Genomic DNA, 20712 nt, shown 5'->3' with positions numbered 1-20712 from the left:
TTGATTAATCTGCTAATTATAATGTTGATTAATCAGTTAATCTAAAACAGGATCAAAGATGGAGAGAATGTGGACAGAGACATGAAGTGGAAAGGATGAGTGCAGCATGTCCTCAGAGCAGCAGCTTGGTGCACCATGTGTGTCCACACAGGATGAATACAGCACAGTACTGATGTAGGTCCTTGGCCTCTGATCAGAGGCCAGAACTCAGTCACTGCAGCTCTGCTCCTAACACGATGTGAGAGCAGAGCAGAGAGTGAGAGCAGAGAGTGAGAAGAGCAGCTGAAATGTTTGCTCGAGTCACATCTCAGTCGACTGTGATCACAGACATGATAGAGACATGATCATATTCATACTGTGTGAATACAAGTATAAATTCTCCTTATAACTTCCTTTCATCAGTACATCAGTGATCAGTGGTCTGTACATCACTGCAGACAGGTGGCCCTCACAGTTCATCATGTGTTTCTAATGGGGCCAAAATTAAAGTAAATATTAGTTAAAGTAATAATCTGTAATTTTTCCACATTAGAATATCTAAAAGGAGAGACGACTTAATCATGGTAACGGTTGTTTCATTGGTCACCTGTCAATGACATCATATCATCTATGATCATGTGTGATTGTTGTGTTTGTCTGAGCTCAACATTGACTTTGATCTAGTTTTAAGCCATGAACACTTTTTACACCTTGGTGGTTTTCAGCTCTTTATTTGAACTAGTTGAAGACACACGGTCCCTTCATACAGGTTTTACATTCCTGTCCCACTGTTGTGTACCTAGATAGATAGATAGATAGATAGATGAGGCTGAGGTGTTCTATAGACTGATGGCAATAGGAACAAAGGATCTCCTGAACCTCTCTGTTCTGCAGCGCAGTGAGATGAGACGCTTGCTGCACCTGTAGCTGCTTCTCTGTCCTGCCAGAATGTTGTGGAGAGGATGGTTGGTATTGTCCAAGATGGCCTCCATCTTACATTGCATGCGTCTCTCCCCAACAGTCCTGAGTGAGTCCAGACTCCTGCCAAGCACAGACCCAGCCTTTTTGACCACAAGTCAAGTCTCCTTGCGTTCATGTCGGACATGCTGTTGCCCCAGCAAACTGCAGCAAAAAGCATTCACTGCAGACGTCAAAGGACCTTAGCTTCCTGCGTTCTTTGTAGGCGAACTGTAGGGGGTCTAATGCATGTTCAACCTGTGGCTTCAGAAGATGGAGAAGCAGCCACTCCAGGGTCTTCATGATGTGTGATGTGAGGGCCACCGGTCTGTAGTCATTTATCTCAGCCGGTCGTCCTACTTTAGGGACTGGAACAAGACATGATGTTTTCCACAGGACCCAGGACCCTCCCTGTTTGAAGGCTTAAGTTAAAGATCCTCTGGAGAGGCTCAGCCAGCTGGGCTGCACAGTCCTTTAACAGCCTCGGACACAAACCATTCGGCCTGTTGCCTTTCCAGAATGTAGCCTCTTGAGCTCCGCCCTCACCTCCTCCACTGTAAAGAATAGGAGACTTGACCCTAGTGTGGAGGGAGTTGCAGCTGCAGTGTCAGGTTGTGGAGGAGATGCCGTAGGAGAAGCTGCAGCTGAAGCAGTGGGAGAGAGAACAGGTGAGGCTGTGTCAAACCTGTTGTAGAAGAAGTTGAACTCATTGGCCTTGTCCACATCACCTGATGTTGCCTGGCTGTTCTTCTCTTTATAGCCAGTGATGGTCCTCATCCCTCTCTGGTGTTGTTGTGCTGCAGCTTCCTCTCTACGTATGGAAGAGCTGTGTAAAACTCATTAAGGTGTGATTGATGAGCTTGGCACAGAGCTCCTATAGTTCTCACTGCTCCTCTACCTCAGCCTACAGCAGCCCCTCCATGACATTAAACACACCTGCTGTTTCCTATAATGCCTCAGTTCAGAGTCATTAAGCAGGAATATAGGTCAGAGTAGGTCAGATGAGGGTGACGTGTTCTCATGCTGTAGTTAATGTAAACATCAGACTGGTATGAAGTAACATTGGACAATAAGAAAAGAAAAGAGTACTCCTTACCTTTAAACCAGCAGTGGAGGGGGCCACAGAGTTGGATCATCGAGAGCCAACATGGCGGGACAGACGAAGACAGACACTGTTGTGTTACATGTCACGCCTCTGATTCCTGAACGCCAACATTTTCTCTGGAAGAGCAGAGAGTATCAAGATGGTTAGAGGAGGAAACATCAGAGAGACTCAGCCACATATTTGTGCCTCAGTCAGACCCAGACTCAGATGAGGAGTCTGAGACCAGAATCAGACACTAGCAGATGTATCAGAATGGTTCGCATAGTTAGCATTTTTTATTTGTGTATGTTGTTTGTTAGCTTGTAACTGGCAGTGACTGACACAGTGTTAGCGGTTCTGCTAATGCTAACTTTCTCTCTCTCTGTACTGACAAAGTTCCAGGTTTATTTAGCCCCACCCCCCAGTCCCCACAAGTTGACAGCATTGGTTCCTTAGGTTTGTGACATATGAAACCCTGGCCGTCTGAATCTGTGTTTATGAGACTGTCATTGGTTCAGATTCGATGTACCTACAAACTCTCCAGGTTCATTTCTTTTAATCTTAATGCTCCTCTGAACACTTTAAGTTACAGAAACATTGTCATCTTTATTGATGTTGTAAAGTGTTTGTTACCAGCTCAGGTTTGTGAAGAACATCATTGTTACACACTTCTTACATTTGGTTTGTACCATTCTTGATAATAACCATTATTCACCATCATGACAATACAGTATAAACCTCTGCTTCAGCTCTGAGTGGCTTTCATTGGTTGATGACAGTCTGATGGGATGATGGTGATGATGAGGATGATGATGATGGAACTCTAAGTGATTAGACTGTGAAGCCTTTGTTCCCCTGAACAATGCAAACACAATCACAATGTTATTCACCTGCACTTAGAGGGTCAGAGGAGCTCATTAGGTTTTAATTACTGTGATCAGATTAATCACTCTCAGATGTGTGAAGCTTATCATGTTGGGGATAAGAGAAGCTCTTTGTATTGAAGAGACTAATACACTGAGGATCTTCAGCTCCTCAATGGACAACAATGAGACAAAGTGTCTCGTTATCCTCAGCGTGTTCTATTGCCTCGCTGCCAGGAGTCCAACAGGTAGAGATGTTTTCTACAGGACAGGAGGATCACTCTTTGACTGAGGCTTACTTACTTATTGCCCATTGTTCCTGCTGGCATGTAGGTCAGCAACAAAGGATCACCATTCTCGTCTGTTCTGGGTCAGTGTCTTTATAGGACCCCAGGTGTGGTGTAGGGTCTTTAGCTCTCCCTCCACCGTCCGACATCAGGTCTCCTTGGTTTGCCTCTTTTTTGTTTTCCGTCTGGTGTCCTGTGAAGTGCAGTTCAGGGGATGTTATCCTGATCTCTTTGATCCATCTCCATCACCTCTTTATGATGATGGTGGTCATGTTGTCTTGCGAGTAGATGTTGGTTGGAGATGGTAGTGGGCCAGAAGATTCACAGTATTTTCCGTAGGCTTCTTGTGTGGAAGGTTGACAGCTTGTGGAGCTCACTTCCTGTCATCCTCCAACATTCAGATCCATACAGCATGTGGACAGGACTCAGCTCTGGTACAGTCTTAGCTTGGTGTTGATGCTGTACTGGGCTGACTTCCAGCCATTGTTCAATTTTTGGAAGATGTTTCAGAAGAAGTCAGAATCTGGTTTATTGCCAAATAGGTTTTCAACATATAAGGAATTTGTCAATACTGGCTCCTCCATCATGTCTGACAATGCTGCCTAGAGAGGTGCTCTTCAGTTATGGATAGGTTTGTTCCGTCTATTTGGATTGATGCAGGGTTAGGGATGTTCAGCCTCCTGGACTCTTTATTCTTTTGGCTGATCCTCAGGCTGACTTGCTGTGCAAAGGTCCTGAGACGGGATGTTTTTTCCTTCATTTGCTGGTGTTTGTGCGAGACCAGGGCCAAGTCATCAGCGAGGTCTAGATTTTCCAGTGATGAGGAAAGTGTCTATCTGATGCTTCTTGGTTGGTCTTCAGTGGTTCCTCTCATCAGCCAGTGTATGGTTATGTTGAAAAGTATAGTGCAGACATCGCACAACCTTGCGTCACTCCCATCTTGACTGCAAAACTGTATTGACTGTTTCTGACTTGGCACGTGAAGTTGTCATAGAAACTCTTGATGAGAAGGAGAATCTGTTGAACAACAGACACTGAAGCATTCACAGGTTAGTGCCTCAGCTGTCTGTGCAGTTTTTATACCAACTTGTCTCCTGTTCACTAACTGCTGCACTACACATGATGTTTATTGTGTTGTGAAGTGGAAGGAGACAGTTTTTGGTCCAGCTCTATGAACATGAACCTCACTGACTGCCTGAGTGATGAGGTTACACCATTTGGTACTAGATTTACTGACTGTCTGGACAAACCTAAGCTACTGTCCACAGAGAGGGTCTCCAGCTCTTTCCTCTCGGTTGTATATCTACTCTTTTCAGTGGTTTGTTACTTCTGTATTTTATAGTTATAGTTTATCATTTCATATTAGAGAAAAGTATCCCATAATTATATATGATGAAGAGAGATGGAACCAGCATATGGACAAAATTTCATATCTCAATATTTATGACAAATATCTAGAATAGTGATGTGATTCTTTGTTACTGTGAACTGTAACTGAAACAATCTCTGTCCAGAAATATCATAATATTCATATCACTGGCTTTTGCAATATTAATATTTAACATGTTCACATCTACATAAGGATATGGTAATAACATATCATCTAGGCCTAGTTTTGACTAGCTTTGTTTATACTCTTCATCCCAAACCTCCAGTAAGACACACACACACACACACACGTGCACGCACTCACGCTCGCACGCACACACACGCACGAACACACGCAGGCACGCTTGCATGCATGCACGCACGCACGCACACACACACACACACACACACACACACACACAGACTTCCCCTCAGTCCATTTTTGGACAATTTAGGCAAATACACCCTGATTACATAACTAGCTTGTCTGAAGTCATCTCTGCACTGGAGAGACAATGTTTACTGAAGTGTGTGTGTGTGTGTGTGTGTGTGTGTGTGTGTGATGGTTGGATAGTTGTTGTGTGGAGGGAAACTCCTGCAGTCAGTTGTCTTTTTTAGACGGGAAGTGAAAACCTCCTCAGGTTCTGGACCTGATGTTTGATGTTTGATTGTGGTTATGTAACACAGTCAGACAGTGACATGAGTGACATCATGTTGATGACATCATGCTGGTGATTGTATGTGACATGTATGTTGGATCTGCTGAGGATTAGAGAAGAGAAGCAGGTTCCTTTGTCTTAGGAGAGGTGAGAACAGAGACAGAGGAGGAGGAGGAGGAGGAGGATGAGGTGTAAATAGATTTCAGTGGGGTTCATCCTGCAGAACCTTTCATCTGTTGTCCGGTGCAGGATGAAGCCTGGCTGATATTTCACAGATGATACTGATGATGTCAGATTAAACCACGTGATGAGAATGTAAGAATGGAGAGCTGAAGTTAGGGACCGTCTGAGACACTAAGAGTTTTGTTACTAGCTTTATTTTTTTTGATGATAGTCACTTCAGATCAGTTTTATTGTCATGAACAACCTCCATATTTATATTTCTATGCAGTATGAGTTATTATGGTCCTTCTCATGTTTTTTAATTAGATTTTATTTTAATATACTTACTTACTAATGCGGCTGCGTCTTCTAGCACGGATACTCTTCTGTGACTGTGTAAGAAATGAGGCCAGAGTTCGTCTGTACAGCAGGTTATTATGACCCATGGTAACGTTTTGTTGCTAGGGTTAGACATCTAGTGGTTGAGTAGGTTCGAACCCAGGACCTTCTCGCTATGAGGATACAATGCTAACCACTGCAATACTGTGCCGCCCAACAGTAGATTATATGAATTGTATTATATTATACTGACAGTAAACTGTTAGAAAATAAAATGTGTCAAATACTGTAGTAGACTGATCATCTCCTGAAGAAAACATGTGATTGCTGCTGAGTGTCCAGCTGGAAGCAGTAATGAATGTTTATATGTCCTTTTCAGAGGACTGCACAAATGACAGGTACCTGACACTGAACACAGCACATATTGTCTGGGCACAGATCTCCCCCCCCCCCCCCCCCCCCAAAAGGAGCAGAATACTCCTATGTGACCCTGTTCCCTGGTTAGTCAGGGCCACATCTCAGACGGAAAGAGATGAGAGGGAGGAACTGTCTGAGATGACAGCAGCCTTACACGCTCACAGCAGGCGAGGAGTCTGACGCTGTCAGCTAATGAGGTCATTAACGAGCTGTCGAGTTCATTAAGCAACAATTAAAGAAAAACCTCTAATGGGCTTCACATATATAGATCTACTGTGCGGACACATTATAACACATTTGATGCAAATGCAAGAGGGGAAATATAAATATACAAAAATATACACTGTGTGTGTGTGTGTGTGTGTGTGTGTGTGTTTCTAGTATGTGGAAACAGGAACATTAAAACACAGAGATTGTATCATTCTAACCACTCACAGTGTTATTGATTTATTGATGCTCCTGCACTCTCACTCTTCCTCTGACTCTCAGACTGACAGTTAGGACAGTTAGATCTGCTAGTTGATCATCTCAGAGTCAGTAGTGTGTGGAGCAGCTCTCCCTGTGACAGCAGACACTGGAGATCATGTGTTTGTTCTGTTTTGATGCGGCATGAAGAGGAAACTAGAAGTGATGATTTGGAACTTAAACCAAAGGTGTTTGATAAATACAAGTGTCCACTGCACATGTAACACTCACAGCTGCTCTGATTAATATATACTTCAGCTCATCTTCACACTGTCTCTCATTTTCAACTTCAGCTGCTTTCAGAGAAACATGTTCCTCTACCTGCTGAGCAGCAAACAGCAGACAGACAGTCAGAGAGCTGCTGGTAAACACAGTGGAGCATTTAGCAACTAAAGAGGAGCTGGTGGAGACCAAACACAGAGCTAAAAGAGAGGGGACACTGGACACTAACACCACTCCACATAGATAGACGATGGGAGGCTTTTCACCTGACTGTCATTCAGACACTTTAGGTGTCATTAAGGCATGTGTGTAGCGTACTGAACACTTGAGGCTCTACACACCATCAGCTGTATACGTGTGTGTGTGGTGAGTGCAGAACCAGGCTGCAGTCTTCCGCCCAGGATCATGGTGTGATGTTGGTGTTACAGGTGAATAAATTACTATTCACCAAGATGTTCTTAAAGTATCATAACCTGTTAGTCCTGATCCAGGTCGGGCCCCTCCAAAGGGTCAGCAGATAAATCTGAGTCGTCAGATGATTCATGGGAAAAGAAGATACAAAGTTCTGAGTTTGTTTTAATCTTAAACTTTGTGTGAAACTGGAGAGTTGCTCCTTGTCCTTGAACAATTATCTGAAACCATATCAGACATTTAGAGGAGGCTGTTCTACTGCTAACAACTCATAGACAAAGAGACACAACTACACACTGATTTTCATAAGAGGTCGCGTCAACACCATCTCGGGGGGGCGACAGGTTTAATGGTGCAGTTTACAGGATTACATGTGTTTAGTTTGTGAATTAATCTGTAGAGTGTAGAGAGAGGTTAATGTGGTGGGATTACACAGTGACCTCCACAGGGGTCAACTTCTCTGGGACGAAAGAGAACCCAGTACAGTGCTTACAGTCCTTATAGTATCTTGCTTGATTACAGTTTTTTTTTTTTACAATTGTTTAGGCACAATTTTGAAAACAGAGCTAATTTTTCAAAATACCCAAAGTGCAAAACACCTCATATATCCTGCAAAATGAAGCTCTGCATTCAAAACGACATAAACTCTTATCCAAATCAAACTTTTGCACCAAATAACAAGAACTACATTCATATTAGCACATTTTTGTTCATCCAACTACACAATGTTGTGCTCAGTCCAAAGCACTTTCATCTTTGGTGGTCTTGTCATCATAGTTCTGAATGAAGAGAATTCTGCTGAGAGAAATTGTTTTTGTTTACAGAAATATGTGCAAAAACACAAATACTGTTAAAAGAAATCAATCAATCAATCAATCAATCAATCAATCAATCAATCAATCAATCAATCAAATGCACAGTACATCCTACATTATGGTTGTGGGAACAAAAAAAAGCTCTATCAAATACAACAAACAGATAATTCAATTCGAGGAAAAAATATATAGAAAAAAATAGACAAAACAAAAGAAAATATTCATCACCTCACTGCGTCTGACCACAGCACCTCATCAACATCAGTGAGGGAAAAATCATTTCCCGTCCTGGACAGCACCCACATCAACATCATCACATTCCTCTCCCATTGTCTGTTGAAGAGCCATGTGCACACAGGGCTGATGGTCATACACCTTCCTCCACCATGCAGAGAAAAACTCAACTGGGCCTGACATGGAGAGTAGGGTGGGAGGTACTGAACAAGAAATTGTGGGTGGTCAACAAACCAGTTTTGGATCAGGGCTGTACGACGGAAGCTGACGTTGTTCCATACTGTCACATATCAGGGCTCTAGCTCTACCTCTCACCCTCCCTCCACTTCTTCCTCTCGCTGCTGCTTCAATCGTTGTTGTAAAACTGTATATTTTTACAGTGCTTACATCCTGCTTGATGAGTCAATAATTAAGTAGTAGGGCGTTTGGCCAGGCGGCATGTATATTGGCCAAATGGTCCATAGGTTTAGCATTTTGAATAGCAGTGTTTGGAAATGGGAAACAAATGATTGTATGCCAGATTCCTGTGTTTAACATAGAGAACTGTGTGCAGTGTATTGCAAAAAGTGTCATGTTGAATTGCAATTTGTGTGCAAAGGTCAAAATGTGTTGATACAACTGCTGATACAATTACTGAGCCTTCAGCACACATGGATTTTACTATTATTCAATCACCCAAACTTAAGGCTAAAGCATTCATCTGTAGATACTTGACACAATCTAATTCAGACACTCTGAAGGTAAGAAAGTTAAGTGTATTAAACAAGCTAGATAGATAGCTACTGCTGCTGACATTTACCTGCAGAGTCTGTGATGAGATGTTCAGCTAATGTCAAGGTTAAGAAATGGTACGGTCCACTTTAGGGGAAACTTAAATTGTAGTAAAAGATTCTTCTAAGCACGACTAAGAAATATATTGTAATATTTACAGTTATTGGCAAGAAGGATATATAAATGTTCCAACCCCCCTGAACTCTTGTTTTACCTCTGTGTGGGTCCAAGTCTTAATCTGGGGGGTCAGAAATCTTCCAATCCCCCCGTAATTCCCCCCCTGGTCACAGCTGGTCCCTCTGTGAGACGTGAGCAGAGAAACTCCACACGTTTAAATGACCAGGGATTTATTAGCTCATCATAATTACAGGGCTGCAGCTAGTGATTAGTTTCATTATTAGTTTCCTGATCAGTTGATTGATTGTCTTCATACATGTTATTTTCTAACCACCACTCTGAAACCCAGAGATTTTTCCTTCTTTTCCTACTTACTACTTTCTTTTCAGAAAAGTAGGTACAGTATACATGTGTCGTTGTGTGTATATATATATGTGTGTGTCTATGTGTGTATGTGTGCGTATAACACAAGTGTTGTATAATAACTGATACAAAACAGTAACCTAGTTATTGTCCTGCGATGAGGAGCTGATATCACGTGTAGCATGTTGTATAGAATGAGTCACGTGTTCATGGCCTGATTCTCCTCTCTCTAGACACACACACGCACACACACACACACACACACACACACACACACACACACACAAACACACATATGCACACATTGATACGCGCAGCAGAGACCAGCCATGGCCCTTCACACACATACACAATATACAAATGCATACAGCACACACACCGCACACATGCTATGCATCGAGACACACACACGGATACACTCAGACCTATGTCACACATACACACATACATACATGCATGTACATTCCTGCCAAGGGACACTAATGAAGATAAAGTAGGTAATTAGGCGTGACAGTATGGAGCGATGAGTGGCCATGTTGGGTGACATTATGAGGTTGACTTGGACTTATAGACATGTAGATGTAGGACGGTGGCCAATATAGGACACAATTCAGCAGTGTTCACACACTAATTCAGCTGTGTGTAGACCTGCACTAATCAGCATGTGAACTGTGTGTAGAGTGAGAGTAGCTACTGCAGAGAGGGAGCTCCAACTGTGGTTTTAGTGGTTTTAGTGACCTGAGGATGGACCACAGGGATGGTTCATCCTCTGAGGAGAGTGAACTTTTATTTCCTGTGTTCAAATAATGACAGTAGTGTTAGGTGAATGGACTTAGGTCATAAAAACTTTAACCCGCTCTGTCAACATCTAAACAACATTTCCAAGACCAGGACGCCAGAACACAGTCATCAAGTCTCATCCTTTGGGATCATGAACGTCAGCACCAGTATCAGGACCAGTATCAGGGCTGATATCAGCAACATTATGAGGACTAGTATAAGTACCAGTATGAGTACCAGTATCAGGACCAGTATGAGTACCAGTATTGGGATCAGTGTCAGGACCAGGATCAGGGCCAGTATCAGGACCAGTATGAGTACCAGTATCGGGATCATTGTCAGGACCAGAATCAGACCTAGTATCAGCACCAGTATCAGGACGAGTGTCATGACCAGTATCTTTACCAGTGTCAGTACCAGTATGAGTACTAGTATCAGGACCAGTATGACGAGGAGTATCAGTACCAGTTTCAGGACCAGTATGAGGACCAGTATGACTACCAGTATCAGCACCAGCATGAGGACCAGTATGAGTACAAGCATGAGGACCAGTATCAGGACCATATGAGGTACAGTAGGAGTACCAATACGAGGACCAGTATCAGTACCAGTATCAGTACCAGTATCAGTATAAGGACCAGAATCATTCCATACTGGTCAGTAGAGCTCTGTTGTGTGTTGACTCTCCAGCAGGTGTCTGTTAAAAAGACTGTTTAAGACAGCCCTGACCCAGTGCAGTCCATTAATACAGCACACAAATAAACTGACTTCAGATCAGATCTTAAAACAGACCAGAGTTCATATGAACACCAAACTATACATTCATTGTTAACTTTTCACATGACCCTGAGAGACTCACAGTATCTCTTCATCAGAGCCTGCAGCTGCTGAGGTGTGTGTTGCCTGTGTGACTGACTGACGGGAGTGTGTGAACATGTGTGTGTGTGTGTCTGCACAGCACAGCTAATGTGCTTGTAGTGTGGTTAGTCATTGTTTTGTGTGTCTGTGTGTGTGTGAGTAACTCAGTGTTATATCATGCACCTCCCCCCACCTCCCAGCATCTTATCTGTTACGTCATGTCACCATAGTAACTTCAGCAGTGGTGACTTCTGCTGTGTTCAGCAGCTCCCTACAACACTCAATGAAGTATGTGTGTGTGTGTGTGTGTGTGTGTGTGTGTGTGTGTGTGTGTGCTTGTGTGTGTGTGTGTGATATCAGCCAATTGATCAGCTATCAGCTTTTTCCTGCTCCAAACAATCGTTATTATATCAGCCTTTAAAAATCCACCATTGACCTCTCACATTAGGTGTGTAGAAGCTTTGTCTTGTCAGATTTCAGTTCTCTGTAGAAGTCTACATTGTAAACAAGTGTCACTGCACATCTGATCGATCAGTATTGATCAGTGATGAGATGAGTAATGTGTGAGAAGGGCAGTTTTATAGTCAGCACTCAGGTGAATAATAGATACAAAGAGAAAGTAGTGCTGTGACGCAGTTTGTTTTTAAAGATAGCAGAGTGTGGTTCTATATATAGACATCCCCGCGTGCTCTGCACCTCAGTCATGCCTGTTGCATGGTGGGAGTGGAGATGGGTCAGAGGTGGGGCGCTTAAGGATACAGTGGCCGTGGCGACTGAGCTGGAATGATGGGCCTCGCGGCGCTCGGCGTGCTGCTGTAATAACGCTGCTGCAGGAGCTGCAGTGACACAGGCTGCACGTCTCCTCGGTTCAGAGTTCACACTGTTCAGGAGTCAGTGAACTGTGGATCAAATTATACAGCTGTTCTGAGAATACAGTCACTGTTCATCTGTAACAGCAGCACCCCCACTCTCTCCATGTGATATAAAACTGTCTTTATGAATCATCTGTCTGTCTGTACCTGAAGTTCCTCTAATGGTTTCCTGCTGGTCTGTTGATTAGAAAAAGACTCATCATGTGACCATTCGACGATCCAATCATCTTCTTTGTCTCCTCTGACTCTCAAGGATATCACGTGTCCAGTTCCATGGTTGTGGAGGAGGCGAGGTGGGGCAGCCGTCACCTCCTGCAGGAGATCTATGACAACGAGTCCAAACTGTACTCTGAGCCTGAGAAGAACTGTACTGAACCAGGTGAGACCGCCTCAAACCAGACAGACCTGCTGCGTGACTTTAATAAGTATCTCCAGATGTGTTGATGTTGATCAGTCTTTCACAGGCTTTGACACGATCATATCAGGCAATATGCTGTGTTGGATTCTCATTGGCTGTTCAGATCTGTGTGTATTCTAACTCATCCTAATGTTTGTTGGATTGTTTTTGTTTTCGGGTTATCTGTCCAGCTTTCCGCACATCTGTCCCATTCTAATGGGCAAGATATCTCAGTAACACCTTGACAGACCTTCTTCACTTCATGCTCCTTCACTTGGACTCAAGGACGAACTGATCAGTCTTTGGTGGTCAAAGGTCATGGTCACAGTGACCTCACAACATGCGGTTTCTCTCTTGTGAACGCTCTTCTAGGGAATCCCTTCCCAATTGTCAAAAATGTGCACTCGGACTCAAGGGTGAACTAATTAGATTTTTGTGGTCAAAGATCAAAGGTCAAGGTCACTGTGACCTCACAAAACACTTTTAGCCACTTCACAGAGCAATGATGACAACATTTAAAAAAAAATGTGTAATATTTTATATAAATCTGGACAAACAGATTTGTAATCTGAAACTACTTTGAATGGTGGAGGCATATAACCATGAGATAGTAATTTTAGTTTCTGAATGTTTCTGTCTAAATGTCTTTATTGGACGGTCTAGAGATAGTTCATCAGCTGGTGTTGCTGAGCTGCTTCTAAATATCTAACACAGCTGACTGAGCTGAACTTTTTTCATAGTTCATCATGTACCAAAGTTATGGTGTCCCTCAGGGAAGCTCACTGGGACCACTTGTGTTCTGTTATTATGCAGTTGAGTTCATTACATCTGTGTTAGCTGAGGAGTGGAGTCATACATTATCTAATAGGTAAATATGACATGTATATACAGAGACTTCAACACTTCACCATGGGCTGTTTCAGGGTCATATTCAGGTCAGATTAATTATTGAAAATTTTCATTCAGTTCTTGACTAGTTATTATTATTATTATGGCCTATTGTTTTGTGGTTGTTCTTCTTGTTTCTTGTTGACACAATATCTCAGTAACGCCTTGATGGAACTTCTTCAAATTTGGCACAAACTTTCATTAGGACTCATGATGATCTGATTAGATTGTTCAAAGGTCAAGGTCACGGTGACATCACAAAACTCTGTTTGGTCTCAAGTACTATTCAAGGGAATCCGTCAAATTTGGCACGAACATTGTCACAAAACACTTGTTAGCCACTTCACACAGCAATTATGACAAAATGTCTCACAAATGGTTCATATTTTATATGACTCTGGATGTAACATGAAACTAGTTTGAGTGGTGGAGCCAGACAACCATGAGGAGGTGATTCTGGTTTTACCTGTAAAATGTGTCCATTCAAATCCATTCAATCAGCTGTTTGATAACCTGCTGGAGAGAAATCACTATCAACCCTGATTTATATTAAAACTAAGATTCAACTCAGATTCACTCAGTTGATTAGTTGATTGAATGAAAGTTAATCTGAAACTATTTTCTTCACTGATTAATTGTTGTAATGGTTGATGGTGAGACTTTGCTGCTTTTCTTATATGTTAGTAAACTGAGGTTTTGAATGATGGCACTTTGTGCTGTGGTTGTTGTGATGGTTTAAATGGCTTTGTCCTTCATGATGCAATGTGATTGTGAGGGTTAGTCAGTGCACACACACACACACACACACACACACACACAAACACACATATGCACACATTGATACGCTCAGCAGAGACCAGCCATGGCCCTTCACACACATACACAATATACAAATGCATACAGCACACACACACACACACACACACACACACACACACACACACACACACACACACACACACACACACACAGACGTTGGAGTGAGGATGAAGGATGAGCAGCAGCAGCAGAGAGAGACATAGTCAGAGAGAGAGAGATGTTGACATTAAGATGAAAGCTGATGAAGAACAAACTTCTTCAGGTAGAAATCCTCTCTGCTCCACTTCACTGTGTGTGTGCGTCCTCTCTTCCACTGTGTGTACCAAAAGCTCTCAAGCCTTATGTTTGTTTCCTCTGTGGGCTTGTCAGTGTGTGTGTGTGTGTGTGTGTGTGTGTGTGTCTTTCCCATGTGGAATCCTGGGGCTTTACAAGGCTGACGTCCTGCCAAGCATTCTCTTGATCTCATTGTAAACACACCACCGCTGTCTAATGCACACACACACACACACACACACACACACACACACACACACACACACACACACACACACACGCACATGGCACACACGCACACACACAGATGTTGTGTAGTCTGAGTTATATTTAGCCAGCACACAGTTTACAGCCTGTTTCTTTTTAATTACTCTTTGTCTCCTGAAACACTAATTACCTTAATAAGGATTATTCCTGCCTCCTTCACTACGTACTCCTCTCGCCTCACTCGCGCACTCTCTCTGTCTCTCTCTCTCTCTCTCTCTCTCTCTCTCTCTCTCTCTCTCTATCTCTGTCTGTCTGTGTAGCTCTCTCGTCCCCCGGAGCACTGCCTGTCTCCAGCCTCTTCTCTCTGTCTCTCTCTCTCTTTTTTAGACATAATCATCAGTTCAGATTCAGGTTGTAGAGCATTGTTATTACACGCTGCAGAAATACACACACACACACACACACACACACACACACACACACACACACACACACTGAGGAGGAGGAGGAGGAGGATGGATAGATCTCTGTGTGTGCTGCTGATGTTGTAACACGTGCACACTTGTGTTCATGTAGACAAATATTTAATGTCATGTGGAGCCTCTCAGCCTGAAAGTGAAGTTTCCAGGCTGGTCAATTGGATTTGTTTCATTTGTGTAACTTCCTGCAAGATCAGAGATGAAGGAGCCTGTGGTTGCATGATGTCACTGTTTCAGGTTGAACACAGGGCAATGTGAAGCGGAGGAATTATTATGGTGAGGCTGACAGGTTTGTCTTACCTTTGTAACACAGATGAGAAAGGGACTCTGTGGGGATCAGGGAGCAGGATATTTGCTGGAGTGATCTAGAGAATTCCCTGTTGAGGTTGTTGTTGTTGTTGTTGAGCTTTCAAAGTAGCAGTTTGGGAGAAATAACCAAGGTCCTATTTTTAGTAGCGCTGGCTTCACAGCCGTGTTGTAAATACACAAAAATGGAGCTCAGACACGTGACAACAGATTCAACAGAACATCGGTTCCTCTGCTGTTGACTCAGACCAGCTGAGCCTCAGAGACAGAGACAGGCTCTGTGGGAGGTATATATGAATATATATGTTAATGGTTAATCATTGTCACCCTGCGTCACATGACATCAGGGAGATAAAAGCTGAGAGCTGCAGCACAAACACATCAGCTCCAGTTTAAAGGAGCAATATGTATGTTTTGCTATTGCTTCAAAGCTAGCATTAGCATTAGCAGCTGTTTATTTACCAGTCTAGAAGAAATGTGAGTTCAACATCAAATTTCATTCCTTTACTCACCAACAGCTGTCTCCAGCAGTAGAAACAAACCCTTTTGTTATCTTTCTACATCTATCATGTCTTTTCTTCTACTGAAGTTAGCATGCTAACCAGCTAGCTCCAGTCCCGCCAGACTGTTTCGACACTTTCTAACACCGAGACACCGTAGCGGCCAGTCTGCCCTGAAGAAGTAGCTGCTCAGAGGACGTATTATAACCTCTTGTCTTGTAAACACAATGATGGCTGTAGCTCTTGGTGAGACTGGTAAGTAAACAGCCGTTAATGCTAATGTTAGCTATGTAGATATAGCAAAATTTTAAAATACCTCCTTCAATGTCTCCGCAAAGGCACAATTGATCGCTGTGTCTTGGTTTTTGGTCTCAACTATAATCTTTGGAGAGTCTTTACTCAATGGCTTCTTCTGGAGTTCTTCTTCATGAGTAATGCGATTTTTGATAATGTGTAATGTTATTGACATGTTTTTTTTTAGAAAATGTTAAAACCCTTTGAACTAGAATCACTGCCTTGTAGTTGTGTGCCTCTGCCAACCAGCCACGTTGCAGGAAATATGGTCACAATCTTTTTTGCAGAACATTATGATGTCACAGTGAAGTTAAACTTTGACCTTTTGGATATAAAATGTCATCACTTAATTTTATGCTTATGGACATTTGAGTTAAATTGTGTCATAGTGTATGAATTTGTGAATTATGGGCTGAAACCTGAACAAAATGAAGACAGTGATAACTGGTCTCGTGACCTGTGTATGTATTCGTTATTCTACTGATTGAACCTGAAGAAACATTGTTCGCTGTCAATTAGAGATGTTAACAATTAACCGTTTAACCATTAACTGACAATACGCATTTTGACCGATTAATACTATCAGTTAAACAACTAAAATATCCTCCCTCATTGGATACTAATCCTCTTGACCAGTGGAAAGCTGATCAGATACAGTTGCCGAGGCTGGCCACCACTATCTCTGCATTCCTGGGACATCTGCACCGTCTGAGCGGATATTCTCTGCCGCGGGTCTCACAGCTAACAGACTGACAGCAGACTAACCCCACAGCCTGTCGACATGTTGCTATTTCTGAACAAAAACCAGCAGACAAGATGTCCACTACGCTGAGGACTGAGGTTAGACCTGGCCTGTCTATTTTATTTTGAGGTCTGAAAAATGTGACTACAAGTTTATGTTTTGTTCACCTGTTGGCTGTTTTTGATCATTAATTTGCCAAGAGCAGAGGAGGAGGAGGAGGAGGAGGAGGAGGAGGAGGAGGAGGAGGAGGAGGTTTTCCTTATAGTCCTCTTGCCGGTTCTGCAAATGTAAAACTAAACCCCTTCTTATGCAAAAAAAACAAACATTTGTTGTATTGGTATTTTTAATGGGTCACAGACACTTGTTCCTTCTAAATAGTACATTTTAATCTCGTTGGTTAACAGTAAATGGTCGGTTAACGAGCATCGGCTATCATTCAGAGCAGAACAGACAAAAGCAGTTTCACTTCAGTTCATCACGTGGTCTGTCTACTCATCACCAGAGGCAGATATTATATTCAGAAGTAGGTACAGCCTGTCACATTAGCTGAGTTTGTTTTATAGTGTTGTTGCTCCTTCGGTTGCTGCCGCTGGATGAAAACAGTCTCTACAATGATGGTAACTTGATGTAATGACTTTTATGTCCCTTATGAGCCACTGTACATGTAATGCAATACACACACACTGTCAATAGTGAACAGTCACAGTCCTCAGGTGTCAGATTCAGCTGCGGATCATTTCAGATCCCACAGTCAGTAACTGAAAGAGGCGGAAGACTGTGAAGCAACATAAACCGTGACTGTGTTGTGGACTGGCTGCATGATCAAGGTGTTCACTGGTTTCCTGTCTGATGTTACACTCTCGCATGTGATGTCTTATTAAGATAACAAGTGATGCTGGCTACAGCAGAATGACGACACCTCCACCCCTACACCGTGGATCCAATAAAACATCATCTGATGACTCAGTGGTATTTGGTATTTTTACTTGATAAATAGTGTGTGAGAGAGTGAGACGGAGAGTAACTATCAAATTAACTCCAGTGAAGACATCAGTGTGGACAGTGTTCAGCACGGAGAACTAAATGTCATCACTCCAAATAAATCTGAAGCAGCAAAGATCATTTCTGAATGAAACCAACAACAGCTCTGACACTCTTAAAGGCTGAAGACTCACACTCTGAGCACATGTCTCTATACATCATGTAGTAACCGTACACACACACACACACACACACACACACACACACACGAGTTAGAGATAATCATGTTTACAATTGTTAACGTTCTCCTCTGCTCATGAAGCACAAACAACAACTCTCAGAGAGAGAGAGAGAGAGAGAGAGAGAGAGAGAGAGAGAGAGAGAGAGAGTGTGTGTGTGTTACAGCACAGTACAGAGGTGTGATGCTGAATCTGAATGAATCACTTCCTGAGTTTGATTTTGCAGTTACATTTTCAGTGTAATGTTTTCATTTGTTTTCGTCTTTTTGCCTTTTGTTGTACTGAAGTTTTACTGTTTGAAAGTTCTGAATCAACACTTGAGACATTCAACACTTTATTGTTGACAGTACTCACTAGCTGTCACTGAGCTGTGAAGATTTTCTTTAGAAAATATAAAATGCTGTTACCTGATCAAGAAGAGAAACATTTCTGGAGCCACATGCTCTGAACACCGTGTTTTCATTTTTCTCTGTAGTGTGTAATGAACGCTCAGCGGTGTTTTCATTTTGATTGTCTTTGTGTATGATCTGAAAACTGTGTTTGATAAAACTGTTTTGAGGTGATTGTTTGATTTTGCAAGAAGAGTCAGAGGTTTGTTGAATGTGGTTTGACAACTGAGTTTTGTTTTTACAGTTTTGAGGAAAGCGTGGAAGGTTTCAAGAAATGTGTTTTAGCAATTGTGAGAAACTGTAAGAACAGGAGAAGCTGCAGCCTGGACTCTACACTGTGATGAGCAGCATGTGGACTCCAGGTTTTCCCAACAGCAGCTAATTAACTGTTTAATGGGAACATTTGACCTTTTTCCATTACTGCACACTGAGACAATCCTGCAGAACGGAGGCAACAGTAAACTGTTAGACCTGAAAACACTCAGAGCTGCTGGAGGAAACCTGTCATCAACAACAACAGAGACAGAAAGAACAGATATACAACATAGATATAGATAATATAGATCGGTTCATTTGATCTTTAGACTTTTATATTTTAGTTGTGCTCTGGGAGGACAGTGTTGATCCATCTCTGGTCCAGACTGAATGGATGCTCACTGTGAACATTCGTTGTCTCTGTAGGTTGAATCCTGCTGACAATCATTTTGTGACCCAGCAGCCCAACATTTCCAATGATCCTCAACATCTACCTGATGCATTGGTTCAGATATGAATGGTTCCCAGACAGTGAACCCTAATGACTGTAATGTAGCCTCGTTAGAGAGCGTCTCATCCACTGTGTCGGAGTATAACCAGAGGGTCCCAGAGACAAGCTCAGAGACAGCAGCTGTGCTCCACACCAACCAGTTTGTCTTCATCCTAGAAGTCTTTTCTCTTAAAAAATTAAACTGACTGAAAACACTTAATAAAGCACAAATCTCACCTTTGTTGAAGCTTGTTCTTCACTGTGGAACAGGTTCAAAATCCAATAGGACTGTCACCATCCGACAAGAACCTATATTTGTTGTCCAGCCTCCATCCTCCAGACAGTTTAAATGCAGTAAGATTCTCTCTGCACTGTTTGACTTTTCCTAAGTCCTCATGAGTTCTCCGTCACGTCAGAGAGCTGAGGAAAGAAATGTTTTTGACTTTTTGATCAAAGCCATGGACAGGAGTATTAATGTTTGTTTGGTCTTGGTTTGGCAGTTACACACAGCTGAAGGATGATGGACGACATCTCTGACGTCTGTGGTGTTGATCAAACATTTGACTGACATGTCTGTCAAAGTCCAGCTACAGACTGCTCCAACACTAAATACAAGACAAAGATTTACACACATTTCAACATTTTTACCTGGAAATATGTTTCATGCCAGAATTGAGAGGTGTCTCTCTGCTGAATCCATGTCTCACTCGGTAGAAATTGAGCACTTAAGATCACCATGGCAACTTCTGAGTGCAGGTGGACAGCTGATTCAGATCAGTTAATTAGTCAACGTCTGTGATGTCTGTGGTGTGTATCAAACATTTGACTGACATTTGGCAGTTTTTTTTGAGTGTCATTCTAACTGACTCCACAGACAGACAGACAGACAGACAGACTGACAGACAGACAGACAGACAGACAGACAGTGAAGGTCAGCTTCAGACTTTTCTCAGCAGCCAGCAAACCCACTGCAATTTCTCAGTCCCAGACAGAGCAGCAGCCTCTGCAGCTCCATGCTGTATGAAGTAAACCTCTGCAATCAGATGTATTCAGACATCAGAATGTGTGTCCGGAGTGTGTGTGTGTGTGTGTGTGTGTGTGTGTGTGGCCTGTGGAGCTGGGGAGAGCAGGAGAACAAACAGGTAGTGAAAGGCAGGCAGGTCATGTATCCCCCTGTCTGTGGAGTCCTGTGGATCCAGGCGCATGATTCCAGCTCCATATAGGGAAGTAAGGGAAGAACATTACATGTGTTCACCCCCATGTGAGTGTGTGTGTGTGTGTATGTGTATGAGTGTATTTACCAACCATCCCCTTCTTGCCCGCGGTCCATCTGTCACTCCAAGAATGCTCACTAGGCATGTCAGAGACTGCAGGCCAGCTGGGAAGTTGTATGTGTGTGTGTGTGTGTGTGTGTGTGTGTGTGTGTTTGG

General features: G+C 42.7%; 1 protein-coding gene across 1 annotated transcript in view; it reads left to right on the top strand.

Annotated features, from left to right (window-relative positions):
* The window catches only part of LOC111669552 (sodium/potassium/calcium exchanger 3-like), a 74648-nt gene that overhangs the window by 18267 nt on the left and 35669 nt on the right, over positions 1 to 20712 (top strand). The window contains exon 2 of the mRNA XM_023425913.2: positions 12277 to 12402. Coding sequence (XP_023281681.1) covers positions 12277 to 12402 — 126 coding nt within the window. The remainder of the gene's footprint in view (positions 1 to 12276; positions 12403 to 20712) is intronic.

This window comes from Seriola lalandi, unplaced genomic scaffold (assembly GCF_002814215.2).
Source record: "Seriola lalandi dorsalis isolate HSWRI2012SDOR001 ecotype SW California unplaced genomic scaffold, Sedor1 jcf7180002054795, whole genome shotgun sequence".
NCBI classification, from domain to species: Eukaryota; Metazoa; Chordata; class Actinopteri; order Carangiformes; family Carangidae; genus Seriola; species Seriola lalandi.
This window is presented reverse-complemented; position numbering and strand designations above follow the sequence as displayed.